This window comes from Lissotriton helveticus, chromosome 12, assembly GCF_964261635.1.
Source record: "Lissotriton helveticus chromosome 12, aLisHel1.1, whole genome shotgun sequence".
Lineage (NCBI taxonomy): Eukaryota > Metazoa > Chordata > Amphibia > Caudata > Salamandridae > Lissotriton > Lissotriton helveticus.
Genome location: NC_136073.1, coordinates 676,143,799 through 676,156,048, shown reverse-complemented (window position 1 = coordinate 676,156,048; position 12,250 = coordinate 676,143,799). Strand labels below are relative to the sequence as shown.

The 12,250-nt window shown below is 44.2% G+C and overlaps 1 protein-coding gene across 1 annotated transcript in view; it reads left to right on the top strand.

Annotated features, from left to right (window-relative positions):
- TSNAXIP1 (translin associated factor X interacting protein 1) overlaps positions 1-12,250 on the top strand; it is a 476,958-nt gene that overhangs the window by 218,522 nt on the left and 246,186 nt on the right. The window contains exons 8-9 of the mRNA XM_078669989.1: positions 1,625-1,794; positions 10,832-10,991. Of these exons, the coding sequence (XP_078526115.1) occupies positions 1,625-1,794; positions 10,832-10,991 (330 nt within the window). The remainder of the gene's footprint in view (positions 1-1,624; positions 1,795-10,831; positions 10,992-12,250) is intronic.

Genomic DNA, 12,250 nt, shown 5'->3' with positions numbered 1-12,250 from the left:
TCTCTATACATAAATGGGGTGGTGAATTATTTTAGGAATTTCCCTACTGATGCGCCGTCACTAGCTGGGCACAGGATCCCGTTACTTATGTTTGCAGACAATACCCTCATCCTCTCCAAAACAAGAAAGAGCCTTCAATGTGCCCTTTCTAGATTTGAGGAGTTTTGCGAGGACCACAAACTAATTGTTAATGTGGACAAAACAAAGTACATGGTCCTGCACAAACATAAGAATATTGTGGGTAGAGTCGAAATGAAGGAAGGTACTTTAGAACAAACTGAGATTTTTTCCTATTTGGGGTAACCATTGATAAAAAATTGAGCTGGAAGCCTCAAATAGAATTGCTCACAGTTAAGCACGCACAATTGTCGGGTGCATTGCTCAAGGAGCAGAGATCTTCATATACTAAACCCATGTGCTCCTGTATTACAAATCTATCACACCAAAATTGGTGCATCGATCCTATACGGGGCCGAGCTGTTGGGATATGCCAACTTGAAATCCTTGGTGCTAGCACAAAACAAGTTCCTGCGGTCCTTAATTGGCCTCCCACAGTCCACCCCATTACTACCCTTATACTTGGATCTGGCCTGTCATGCCAATAGGGACATGGCTCACTATAGGCCAGTTGCATACTGGAGAAGGCTATGGTTGACCCCCGAGCTTTCACACTATGACCTGGCATTAAAAGATGTAAAAGAGGCGGATGTCACAAATAAAATTCCATGGTTAAGGTGTGTTAGGACTACACTCTGTGACATGGGGCTGAGCCGCCTATGGACTTTCCCAGCCAACACTGTCTTTCCATCCAAAACAGAGCTCAAGGTAGCATACTGGGAATTGATAACTATGAGGCGATTTGCGGCCCTTACGGTACCCTCTTTGTCTAGAGCCTTCCTTGATTTCAAGCACGAAGTAAAGTATGAAGACTACTTGGATCTAATTACCACCCCTAAAGATAGAAAACTGTATCATCCCTACTAACGCATTTACCAGCAAATGGTGTAGCTCAATCAGCAGTAATTGCCCACAGTGCCCGAATTCGATTGAATCAGCGATACACATATTATTTGCCTATCCAGCCTATAGTAAGCCCAGGTTAAGTTGGTTGAAACCCCTATGTTCGTACTTGGGGACCCGGTCCAGCAACGAGGCATTCAGGATTCTAACCACATCTATGGAAGAGTCCATTGTGAACGCCGTTGCGAAGTTTTTGGGATGGGTGTGGGTAATTCACTGGAAAGGAAACAGCTTAAGGTAGATGCTTAGGTTTTGCATCAGCACTATGCACTTTATATCACTGTTACTGTTTGTTAAGAAATTAGTCGTTTTGTAACACGAAACAATGATAGTTGGTATTCCAAGTGTTAGCCTGGTAGGGCATTCTTAGAGTTTTTTTAATATAGCAATCGTATAACTTTGCATTTTAGAGTGGAACTTACAATATTAGATGAACTATTTTAATAGTTGAGTTGGAAGAATCATTTTATTAGCTAAATTTGACTGTTTTATCTTCACAGCTATGTGTATTTTGTATCAACTTTTGTGATTTTAAAAATCGAAATAAAGTTTATGAACTGAACTGATATAACAGTAGGGCAATAATAATATCTTGTTTTCCCAGAGGTGGCCACTGAAGATTCTGCAGTGTTGGCACTGGCACTGAAGGTGGCACGAAGTGATCTTGCAAAGACCCAGGTGGAACTCGACACAATAAAAGCCAACTATGGGGATGTGGTGCCCAGGAGAGACTACGAAGCAATCAAGAAAAATTATTCAGAGATCTCCAGTAAGGCAAGACCATTTCCTTCCGTCTCCCCCTCCCTTCTTAGCACATGCTGTGCGATCTGGTTCCTTGCTGGGCTAGTAAATATTGCACCAGGCATTTTTTGTTGTTCCTCTTTATTCCTGTCACTAAAGGTCATTCCATTCACAAAAGGCAGTCACTCATCAAATCATGAGCACAGATTGTCTAACATTCTTAAATTACGGGCACACCTTTTTAACTAGAGCTTGATGAATCCTAAATATTTCACAGTAGGCTGAGGACATTACAATTCAAGAAACTGACAACACTGGAGTCACCCTCGCTACACTTTTCTTTACTAAGCCAGTCCCATTTGGATCTTGTTTTACAACTTGATGCTTGCCATTGTTTCAGCGGAGTAAATTAGGGCAAGCAAATCTTGCCAGCTTAAGGTACAAAAGAGACTTGAAAAGGCTCTTTTACTCTCCTTTTAAGAGAGTAAGCATAAAGTAGTCTGAGGTGATGGAACCACAGGCTATTCTCTCCAGTCCCATCTTTCATTGGTTTCCAATCTTAATAGATGAAAAAAAATTTTTGGAATTCAAACGTTAGCGCCTGGAATAGGAACAGCACACCTCGGAAGCATGATCTTACAATGAGCTTGAGTATCTGGAAAGACGCCCATTATCTTCACAAATTGGATCCACTGGCAACTTCCTTCATAGGTTCCATCTTGTCTCCTGTCATCTCAAACCATATAATCAACAAGGAGCATAGAGGGAAAAATTAGCACCAGGGTCACCCTCCACTCATATAATCATCAATACAACATGACCCGGTTCTCGAAGGCAATTATTTTGAAATTCAAACGTGTACAACGTGTTGCAATGTTATTGTATAAACCATTTTCTCCCCTATCCTTTGTATCTTTGGGGTAGAGTGTCACACGTTTACTTGCCTATTTAATAAAAAAAAAGCCTCAATCCCAATTAAGACAGTCTGTCTGAATACAAAACCAAGAAGGAACTGACGTACATATAAACTTTCAATAGTCAGAGCCTCACGGAGCGCGTCGTCTCCACCTCTGACGACACGCTCCGTGAGGCTCCGACTGATTCATATAACGACTGAGAGCCGAATCTGAGAGGGAGACTCATTGTGAGTGTTGTGAACTGAATGTATTGAAAGTTTATATGTACGTCAGTATTTTAGAATTGGTAAATCCTATTTACCTACATCTAGCCCTTAATTGCTTATCTTGAATTTAATGGAAAAATGGCGGATAGCTAAACTGTTAAGAAGTTTATTACGGATTAGAACGGTAAATTTCAATAAACTGCTGCAAAACAGATAACAAAAAAGCTGTGTACTTGCCTCCCTTCTTAGTTCACTATATGCTAAGCGGTTATATGACTTTACAACTACTGCCTAAACCACGACTTCCTCTACAACGAAAGCTAAACAACGATCTGTATTTAACCACTACATTTTTAACAACTACTTCCTAAACAACGACATTTAATTGATTTAAAAGCCCATTACCAGCAATTAAATCAATAATGTTGTTTTTATTAAAAATGTATCGAGCAGTGTTCTTCTTGTAACACATTAATGCAGTTATGCACAATGAAACCTTTTTTAATTTAAAGAGTGGATTGTGTTTGAAAACATTATTTGTCATTGGAAAGGCATTCATCATTACACTGTAAAAGACTCGAAACGTGCGTAAATTCACAGAGTGCCACAAAACTAATTTTCCTTCATCTATTATTAAACAGCTGTGCAAGCAAAGCGGACAAAAGCAAACTGCTTTCAAACACTTTTATTTCTCCAGTTATTTTTTTTGCTGGAATACATTTTACAAGGCATGTTTTTCTCAAGTTTATTTTTAATTTAAAAAATAGTGCCATATCAAAAAATCTTGAGGCATTATCATTTTCTAAACTGTTCATTTCACAGAAGTAGAAGTGAGGGGATGGAGAAAAATGACGTCATGCTCAAAATGTGTTGCGAGGCTGAGAAAAGAGACGTTCCTTGTTATTCTTTCACGTTCCAAAATAACACGTCAGCCTTCTAAAGATCCTGGATATAGTTCCGGTTCACAAAGCAGAGTCGTGGTTCCGTACTTCATTGTTCCATACTTCGTGGATCCAGACTTTGTGGTTCGTCGTTGTTCGTTGTTAAAACTTCGTGGATAAAGTAAGTCGTTGTTAAGACTTCGTTGTATAGGATGTTTCCCATGCTAAGCAATACTGGGTATTTCAAGAGGCCAAGGAGAATCCTCCAAAGATGATGACTTATAGCCACTTAATTGTACACCAGTAGGTTTGCAGAGACAGCTAGACAAATATAATCAGCATTGCAGCTCTAACAAGTTGATTATTAATATCAGCAAAACTGGGCTGTGTATATTGGGCAGAAGAACTGCCATTTTGTTTGATATTTAAAAGGGAAGCAGTTAGAGAGAGCAGCTTATGAATGCTGGTGTACTTGATCAATACTCGATCATTTAAGGCGCATGAGGACATGGGTTTTAATAAGGTGCCCCTGGCCCTGAATGGCTTATGTCATTTTAATAGTTTATATGGAAGGATCTTCCGAACTCCAATGCGAAGAACTTATGTCTATACATTTTTTCCAAGCATCTCCATCGCCATCGCTGGTGCTAAAAGGCTATCCATACTTTAAGCGGTGGGAGACTAAATTAATCACATAAGCTTTTGGGGTGCCCCGAACTATTAATTTTGAAGCCCTGTATTGCAATTGGGTTAATAATTGATCCAGATTTATTGTAAAAAATGAAGTATAACAAATTAGCGTCCCTTACCAAGAAAGAAGTGAAATCAATAGCTGCTCTTGGACTCATACACTTGTGTCAGAGCAAATGTTTGGGAGCCCCGCGCATGACAGAGGCTTTGTATGCTGTTTACTAAGTTTGAAATTAGATTTTTTAGCAGGAGCTATTAAAGTCCCAATTGCTGTTCCACAAAAATATCTATGCTTGAAATGGAGTTCATAAAGAATTTGGGGGCATATCATGCTTTTAGCATCCGTTTTCAGACGAAATGCGGCGATAATTCTATTGCACTATTATCAAGCAAGCGCTAAACTGCTTTAGCGCTTGCTTGATAATGTTAGCGACCGTTTTCAATTACGCCTTGCATGTCATCACTAATGACATGGAAGGTAGGGGTTCCTGACTTAAAGTCCATGAAAACGGTCGCTAACACAACATCGCCCTATTACCAATGCGGCCCTAATCCATCGACGCGATAAAAAATGTGCACTAAGCGTGTTTATCGCATTTCCCTAATGCCTAAATGAAATATGACTTAGCCATACATTACATGGGAGGTGGATAGTCAGGTTACGACCACGCTCGCCTATTAGCAAGCTTTTTGTTATCACACTGGGTTTATCGCAGGATTTCTCCCGCTAAAGCCCGCTATCGCTGGCTTTCACATTGCATCTTGGCGGCGCCTTGATAATAGGCCGCTAATGATGCGATGTGAACCAACAATAGAGGGCGATAAAAATAATTGCGCTAAATGCGCTTAGCGAAATTTATCGCATTTTGTTGATGATATCCCCCAAAGTTCTTTTGGCAACCTACAACACTATAGGGCTAAATAAGGCTCAGCAAGATAATTGGTGTGGAGCCCTGAAGTAAGTGATGAGCACTTTAATATAACAAGGATTGACAAGCCAAAAGTCCTAGGTTTAATGTGCTAACACGTGCATCGTTAGCACATTAGAGCATGACACAAGAGAGGGAGCTAGCTGGAGAAGATAGCAGAAGGGGTAATTGTGAACTAGTCCCTTGTCCAGTTCTGTGCAAGCGCTTGTGTGGGGGTGGAAGGATACAACCAAATAGCCAATACCGTTAGGCGAGAGATGAATATGCCACTGGGCTGAGACAAGATTTTAATAACAAAGTATCAAGACAGTGGCTGAAATAGGCTGGTTAAAGAAAGCCAATGAGTAAAAGGTGAGGGACTAAAACCCGTACATTGTTAGCAAAGATCTGGTTTGACAAGTGCGATGTCTCAACCCAGAACCTACAATGGTTTATTTTTTATTTTACTTGTGAGCAACGGAAACACAAAGTACAGTGCACCTCTGAATGAGCATATCAATACAGTGCGCTTAAGCAAGGGGCATAGAGACCCTCAACACAATATAACTAGTTGGCCCTAAGAGTAAGGAGTAGTTTACGTCTTAGTCTGTGCGATCACTGCATCTTATTCTTTGCCTCTTTGCCGTCGAGTGTAAAACTGACTGATGAATCAAAGGTTTAATAGGCAGTGATAGTTGGATTTTTCCACATTTTTTCGAACGCCTAACATTAACTGCTCCCAGCTTAGGTACTGTAATTAAGAGCATCCCAGGAAATCTTAGCACACACTTTTCATCCCAATTATGTCCCAGGAAGCAATGGCACATGGTCTTCAGTACGTACGATATCACCAACCAAGACTACGGTGTGGCTGAAAACCACACGGAATGACTTTAGGGAAATAAGTTAAATGCTTATAATGTAAAATAATTATATATTATACCGTGACTAAAATAGATATAAAACCATATATCTTACTCCCTAACACTGTAGTTTCACCATAGGTACCTTTAAGGTCAAATCTATTTAAAAAATGATACTGATGAAAATGCTTACTCACCTATCTTACCTGAATTCAGCACCAGATCAGCCCAGTCCTCAGATTCAGGATAAATATGCAGCCCTTTTTGACTGCTATTATTAGATATATACTAGTGTTTAGATTAATTGTGGAAAGGAGATCACCTCGATGACACCCCGCTCAGACACATACGCCGACACCTAGCCTGCCTATGTATTCCAGCTGGTTCAATTCCTGTTAAGAAGTTTCCCAACTACAGTATGTCCTCAGGATTCTTGCTGACAGTCTCAGTAGTGGGGAAATGGATTACCTGGGCAAGCAAGTTGATCCTCACAGCAGCCAATCGTATAACGCAGGGGGTGGATACTCTGCGGAAGGGCAGGAAAAAGAGGGCCCTACTGTTGCATATAATGCAGTCTCTTCACATAAAGTCAGCACTACTTTCAAACAGGTATCAAAAACAGGTCTGTGTGCCCATTGTAAAATATATTCCCTTCACTTAAGCAGAAGTTGTATTTTTTTAGTCTCACTTTACATGTAGACCAATTATTTCATATTGATTTTCACTGGGGCTATGAACTTTCTGTAATGTGATGTCCAGCTGCTTTTTTAAACCTTTGCTACCATATCTGTTTTATGGCTAGATGTTTCAATGCTATTTTCCACATGTCGCCTCCCCCTCCTGCTGTTCACCGCACAGCAATGCAGGGCATGCATGGTTTAGATGGAAGCCCACCTCATGAGGTGATCCACGGTCACTCATGGAGCCAACTACCTGGGATATGGGACTTCTTTGATTAACTGGGATCACTGGGGTGTTACTAGCTGCAGCTTCTCTCGTACTACCACTTTTCCTGAAGAGTGCCCTTCCTGTTCTTTATAATACCCTGCACTGTCTCTTTGTGAGTACAAGACACTTATACGCTTATACCTCAGCCAATTGTACGGTTGCTCTCCTCAAACTAGGCCGCTAAGTTAGTTACTCACTGGCTGATAGGCAATTGCCAGTCCAATAGCCTCCAGTCCTAGAATCAAGACTCATGCACGCGCCCACGACAAGCTAGGCATTCATGTCACCACCACAAATAGAGACATAGAAGACCACATTAAAGCAGGTATTTCTGTTTTATTTCAGGGGTCTGTACTTACAATGTAAAGTCAATATATTAATGAGTGTCACAAAACACCTTATTTGCTTGACCGAATAAGCTGTAGTAAAAACAGACTTGAATATTCTTCATATTTGATAGAAACAAGGTTTTAGAAGTGGATAGTAGGTTCAGAGCCCTCCTGCCCATTTCAGTAACGTTTTACATTTTATTTCACAATCCGCACCAGCTTAGCAAACTGCTCCCTGAAGCACAATCTACCATGTTTGTTATTTTTATTTTCAGCATTATGCCTGAATCGTAAAGAGTTTGAAGAGGACAGAGAAATCATGTGTTGTAGAATTTGCTCTCATTGACATCTTACACATGCATTTAAGGGAACTAGACCATCACACCCCCCACACAAATGCACTTCCTTTTCCTGTGTTCTTGCTTCTCACCAGTAACTCTCTATTTCATTTGGAGAAGTTGCACCCAAGTGTGTTCAAGATTTCTATGCAAAGTCTCATCTCACACCAGGACCCTTAGGCTCATTTGAGCCCCTGGGGCTTGTAATGCCATACAGGCTGCTTCTTTCTGCAAAGAAAAAAAAGGCAGTATACTTGATAGACTGTAATTTTTACCAGCTATAGGGAACATTGTTGTTTTCCTGTTTGCGACTGTGTGGCGGGGTAGAAGTAAGTGCTCGGAGACTTGACCTTGGTATATAGGGTTTTATTTTAATAAAGGTTTTCTTCTTTCTAAGTGTGAGTCTTTCTCGGGCCAATATAGCAGGATCAGTAGATATAGGTGAGGTTTTTTTGTTTCCTCTTCGGCCCTCTAGGGTCCTCGTGTTTCTGGACCGCCCTTCCTCAGTTGCTCCACCGTAGGACATGCAGAAAACAAAAATATATATATGCCCGTAAGGAGATTTATCCTTCACATTGATACGCCCAGGGGTAACCAGGGAGTGAGGGGGACACCGCTGCACATGTGTATATACAAGGTCCTATATACATGATGATAGTGAGGTACTTTGTGAGGGAAGGGTGACGAGGGTAGGAAAACACGGGGAGGGAGAGCAAACGAACGGCGTTAAGTCGACTAAGAGCCCACCGGACTCGGCTTTTCAGACAGGCTACTTTTTACACTAGTCACCCCGCCTCCCCATCCAGCCCGACACGCACTGTCGTACCTGGCTAAGCCACACTCCCTGGTGAGTGTGGCTGGTTCTTGTTCTCCGGTACACGCCAAAACTTTCTCCGCTTTGTCGTCACCGCCCGCTCTTCCTTCTTCCTCCCTTTTGGCCAATCTCCAAAGCGCCACTTCATCTAGGGGTGTGTCCTCGTCGTTCGTATACTCCCACTTGAAGGAACCTTCCTCATTATCTGCCTGGTCTCTCCATACCGACAAGGAGTCCGTGCACCATTCACTCTGCTTCGGGTGGAAAGAGGGGAGGGCATTTGAGTCAGTGACCCCCCCATTCCAGGGGAGGGGATGTCCCGTTCTTTATCCCAGTCTCCCCGCTACAGACTGCCATGTCACAAACAGGAAAACAGAGCATCTGAGACTTCATTTGTTGGCTGCGCCATGGCAGATGGGCTTCCAACCAAAGGTTTCCAGCGACTGAGGCATCGGAGGTGCTGCCATCGGAAACACAATGGTTCCCGGACATCTGAGACTCTGCCATCTGCCAGTGGTTCCCAGAGATATGGGCTCTGCTGTCTGCCAGGGGTTCCTAGAGATCTGAGGCTCTGCCATATATCAGGGGTTCCCTCCCAGAGATCTGAGGCTCTGCCATCTACCAGGGTTTCCCAGAGAGCTGAGGCTCTGCCATCTACCAGGGTTTCCCAGAGATATGAGGCTCTGCCATCTGCCAGTGGTTCCCAGAGATCTGGACCCTGCCGTCTGCCAGTGGTTCAAAAACATCTAAGGCTCTGCCATCTGCCAGTGGTTCGCAGAGATCTAAGGCTCTGCTATCTGCCAGTGGTTCCCAGAGATCTGGACCCCGTCATCTGCCAGTGGTTCCCCGAGATCTGAGGCCCTGCCATCTGCCAGTGGTTCCCAGAGATCTGAGGCCCTGCCATTTGCCAGTGGTTATTAGAGATCTGAGGCCCTGCCATCTGCCATCGGTTCCCGGAGATCTTAGGCCCTGCCATCTGCCAGTGGTTCCCAGAGATCTGAGGCCCTCCAGTGGTTATTAGAGATCTGAGGCCCTGCCATCTGCCTGAGGTTTCCAGAGATCTGAGCTCTGCCATCCGACAGGGGTACCTAGAGATCTGAGGCTCTGCCATCTGCCAGTGGTTATCAGAGATCTAAGGCCGTGCAATATGCCAGTGGTTCCTAGAGATCTAAGGCCCTGCCATCTGCCAGTGGTTGCCAGCGGTCTGAGGCCGTGCCATCTGCCAGGGGTTATTGGAGATCTGAGGCTCTGCCATCTGCCAGTGGTTATTAGAGATCTGAGGCGCTGCCATCTGCCTGAGGTTCCCAGAGATCTGAGCTCTGCCGTCCGACAGGGGTTCCTAGAGATCTGAGGACCTGCCATCTGCCAGTGGTTATTAGAGATCTGAGGCTCTGTCATTTGCCAGTGGTTCCTAGAGATCTAGGGCCCTGCCATCTGCCAGTGGTTAGTGGAGATCTGAGGCCCTGCCATCTGCCAGTGGTTATTGGAGATCTGAGGCTCTGCCATCTGCCAGTGGTTAGTGGAGATCTGAGGCCCTGCCATCTGCCAGTGGTTATTGGAGATCTGAGGCTCTGCCATCTGCCAGTGGTTCCTAGAGATATAAGGCCCTGCAATCTGCCAGTGGTTCCCAGTGGTCTGAGGCCGTGCCATCTGCCAGGGCTTTTTGGAGATCTGAGGCTCTGCCATCTGCCAGTGGTTATCAGAGATCTAAGGCCCTGCCATCTGCCAGTGGTTCCCAGAGATCTGAGGACCTGCCATCTGCCAGAGGTTCCCAGAGATCTGAGGCCCTGCCATCTGCCAGAGGTTCCCAGAGATCTGAGGCCCGGCCATCTGCCAGAGGTTCCCAGAGATCTAAGGCCCTGCCATCTGCCAGTGGTTCCCAGTGATCTGAGGCCCTCCCATCTGCCAGTGGTTCCCAGAGATCTGAGGCCCTGCCATCTGCCAGTGGTTCCCAGAGATCAGAGGCCCTGCAATCTGCCAGTGGTTTCCTAGACTCTAAATGAGGTGGGACGAGTTTGGTACTTACACATCTGGTGATCTACAACAATTGTCCTGTTCAACCACACTTTACAGTAGGCCAGTACATATCCTCACCAGTAACTCATCAGCTGTTTTGCACTACACATGGTTACACCTAGTCTCACTGCTGCTTCTCTCTTCTGGTTTGATATTGTAGGCTGAGGTGCTGCAGAGCGATTTTGACAACCTGAAGAAAGAGCATGAAATGCTGCTGGAACTCAATTCGCAGCTTCTCCAGCAACGAGACGAATTCTGCACCAATCTTGCACAGCTGGAGCGCAGCTCCACACCACGGCCCCACTGGGTGAAATGTGCAGGTACCTGGGAGGTGGGAAATGACAGAGCGAGATTATGTATGTGTAAAATAGCAGCACATGTACTCAAAAACAGATGGGTCACCATGTGATGGATGAAAAAAACGTATCTTTTGTTTTTGAAACTGCATAATAATGTGTTCCATTTTTCTGTTTCATACAAACAAGTATACAACCAAAACATTGTATTGGGCAATAGTCAACAACAGCGTTGTTGATAACATTCAGTGAGACATGGAGAGTAAAAGTAGGAGTCCAACAATCAGCTTAAGCCGCACCTGCCTGACAGTTCTCACTACAAGAGAAGGATAGACCAAAAACGCACAGTTTCTATATATCAACTTCCTCTGACTTCTTGACATGCAACACCCACCCAATCATTTCATCCATGGTACATTTAGACACCCTTCCACACAGTGCATACCTTTTTATTAGCAGTCCTCACACAAAGACTTCTCAGCACCTATGCACCAGACCTTACTCCTCATCCATACTTCTGTTTCTGAGGATTAAGGCTCCCCAATTCACAGGTGATGTCCCATAGCCTGTGGATTGAGTACACTGATGAGGTCAGGACTGCTGTGCAGGGTGCTTCCCTGTCCTTACTCAACATTGATACAGTAGGATGGAAGCCACAACTGGGCTGCCACAGTCAAGGAAGCACCATGGCCTAGTTCAAGCCCATCAAGGCCAGTGGCAAGTGCCTCCCGGACCAATTGCTTGAAGCATCATTTGTAGACCTAGTTTTAGCAATTGGTCTGGGGTTCCCACTGGTGTCTACTTGTCTCCAGTTGGCCTTAGGTAGCACTTTATTCCCCATGCTGGCACACTCTACCTGCATCATGTGGTGGCAACTGGTAGGAAAGTGAGAAACTGCCATTACAACCCTGTTTTAGTTTGCGTGGGTCAACAATAGAGGGTCTGATCTGACAGTTCTAACAGCAGAGACATCTCCCATGTCAAGGAGGCCCTTGCACTCCTTCCTTTGACACAGCTTAATGTCTCCAGTCTAGCCTTCCATGAACCTCTCCACTTCTCCCAGGGTCTTGCAGGGCTTCACAAAAAGCTTGAGCAGCTTGCTCTAGTGGCTAGTCCGCAGTGTCCCCTGTACTCTTTGCAGCCTACTGGGGGTAAGGGTGGCTCTACTTCCAAACCTCACTCCGTCCACCGCCCAGCTTCATGGTATGCATTTGCCTCCTAAAACACTACTCTTCAAGGCCTCAGTTGGACTTAGTATAATATTTACTGGGCAAGATCAGACA